Source organism: Fomitiporia mediterranea, assembly GCF_000271605.1.
Source record: "Fomitiporia mediterranea MF3/22 unplaced genomic scaffold FOMMEscaffold_1224, whole genome shotgun sequence".
NCBI classification, from domain to species: Eukaryota; Fungi; Basidiomycota; class Agaricomycetes; order Hymenochaetales; family Hymenochaetaceae; genus Fomitiporia; species Fomitiporia mediterranea.
The window spans coordinates 1-2,193 of record NW_006761609.1 but is presented as its reverse complement, the minus strand read 5'-3'; the positions used below and the strand labels follow the sequence as shown (position 1 = coordinate 2,193).

The window sequence follows — 2,193 nt, the reverse complement described above, 5'->3', positions numbered from 1 at the left end:
TGTATTGTAAGGATTACCAAGTTTTGAAAGGGTAATACACGTTTGTAATGTTTTACAGAGACTATACATAGTTATTATTTCTTAATAATAATAATTTCCCCTTACATCCATTCATTATTAAAATAACAAAAATCAATTATATTAAAATATTTGTACGATACATCATTATCTACAATAATTAAGGAAAATAAACCGAAACACATACATAGTGCAGCCTGCGTCAAGATTTGTGCAGAGAGCGAGTGAGAGTGTCCGTGTCTGCTGTGATGCGAATACGAGTAGGTAGAGGTTGGGATCGGACCAGACTTGAGCAGCGAACGAGTGCATTACGGGTGTCGATTGCCAGGCCCATCCCTTGACCAGATCCAGACGGACCACCCAAAAGCGAGGGCATTGAGAGGCTCAACGGTTATGACTGCATCTGCGGTTGACCCATCCTTGCAAGCACACCGCATCACCCATCTCAAAATCACCAAAGTCTGCCATCCCCACTTCGCGCACGCTACTACACGTCGTGTGCGGATATCCGAACAGGCAGCCATACAGTGAACTATCGGCGGAGAGCGAGTCGAATTTGCTGTAGTCGTCAGAATCGGCGGTAGATGCTGATGAAGAGACACTCACAATACTTGTAGTGTATGATGAGCTGCCTCTTGCCTCGTTCTTTTCCCAACAGCATCCGCAACGGAAGAGGAAGGATGTGTTCTCGGGCCGTTTGATGTAGTCTTCATCACCACGCTTTGGTCGTCGCTCGGTCCCTGCAAGTTGAATTGCGTGTGCCTGTCGGTTGTAAGGTTGTGCGTGTTGTGTAGGTTGAGGTTGCACTTGTGAGAGAAGTTGTGAGACTGTCTGGCTAAAGGTGTGAGTGTGAGTATTGGCATTGATGTGAGTGGCTAACTGGAGCGAGGAGATGGATGTATTGCGATGGCGTGTAGCGAGTGTGAGCGGTGCACCGGGGTCGTGATCCGGAGCGTTGAGCAAGATGATTTGGGCTGCAGGCGAAGCTGTGTTTGTACCTGCGCATTACATGCTCTGACTACGTCTCACAATCGGAGGTACAGTGAACTGAGTTGTTGGGGATGACTGCAAAGGTGTATCTCTGGGACGTTCTGGCTCGAAGGGAGGAGGAAGAAGTGGAAGGTGTGGACGGACTCAGCTCAGGAGGGGTGAGTGGTGGGCCACTACTTCCGTTATTCGAAACGGTGTCATGAACGGCACTAGGTAATGTAAATGCACGTCAAGCATGGAATGGCGGGTGGGGAAGGAAAGTACGCGAGGGGTCGGAGAGAGGATCGCACCTTGGGAGTGGTTGTACATAGACATTGTCGCAAGCGTGTGCTCGTCGAGTGTTGCTTGCGCTGCGGAGCGGGAAGAAGTACGCGAATGCGTGGAGTTATTGGAGAAGTCGTTCGGCACTGGTCAACAATGCGGATGCGCAAATGTGAATTCAAAAAGGGAGACGAACGTAAAAAAAAGGAGGACAATGAAGGGGAGGCAACGCAAGCAGTGGGACGAGGAGTAGAAGGGATGGAAGGGAGACAAAAGGTTGGGAGGAGAGGGAGGAGCAACTATTGTACAGGCTATTATGAAGTGGACTGGCTGCTTACCACTTTACGTTGAAGGACAGTGTGGTCAGCTCAGTGGCACAACATGGGATCTGAGGCTCTGTACAGGCACTGCAACAGTAGATTGGAGAGACGAGTTGTAGCAATGTTTATTATCTGTGTTGTTGCACTCGGAGTACCTGCTAGAGGACACTTGCAAGCAAAGGACTAAAGCAACAACATAGTGTCAGGGCAGAGGGTTAGACTTAGAGAGATGGTGGAGGTCGGAGAGAAAGAGTGACAGCTGTAAGAGCGTCATTATATGCTCTCGATCTTCAGCGTTGATTATGTAATCAATGTTCATGATAGTAGTGAAGCTGTAAAACAAAACCAATATTATATTTAGATGCAAAAGGAAAGCACTATTTTACTTTATGATACAGTTGATAGTAATCTGACATGTCTATATTGCTTTTAACACATTGATATAGTTTTTACAAATATCTGAATGCCTTATACAAACAATATAAAATCTTTTACAAGGTGAATTTTAGTCTGTCTTCAAAGTTATAATCTAAGTATAATACTTTAGCTTATAATGTAAGGTTATCATAATGTATTCAATGAATTGTAATGATTTATAACACTC

General features: G+C 45.6%; 1 protein-coding gene across 1 annotated transcript; it reads right to left on the bottom strand.

Moving 5' to 3' along the window:
- Window positions 1-326: 326 nt before the first annotated feature.
- Window positions 327-1,323, bottom strand: FOMMEDRAFT_164039 (uncharacterized protein; the record flags this gene model as incomplete). Its single annotated transcript, XM_007272371.1, has 3 exons — window positions 327-437; window positions 502-1,016; window positions 1,299-1,323. The coding sequence occupies 3 exons, from the start codon at window positions 1,321-1,323 to the stop codon at window positions 327-329; spliced, it is 651 nt and encodes a 216-aa protein (XP_007272433.1).
- Between the last annotated feature and the right edge of the window lie 870 nt (window positions 1,324-2,193).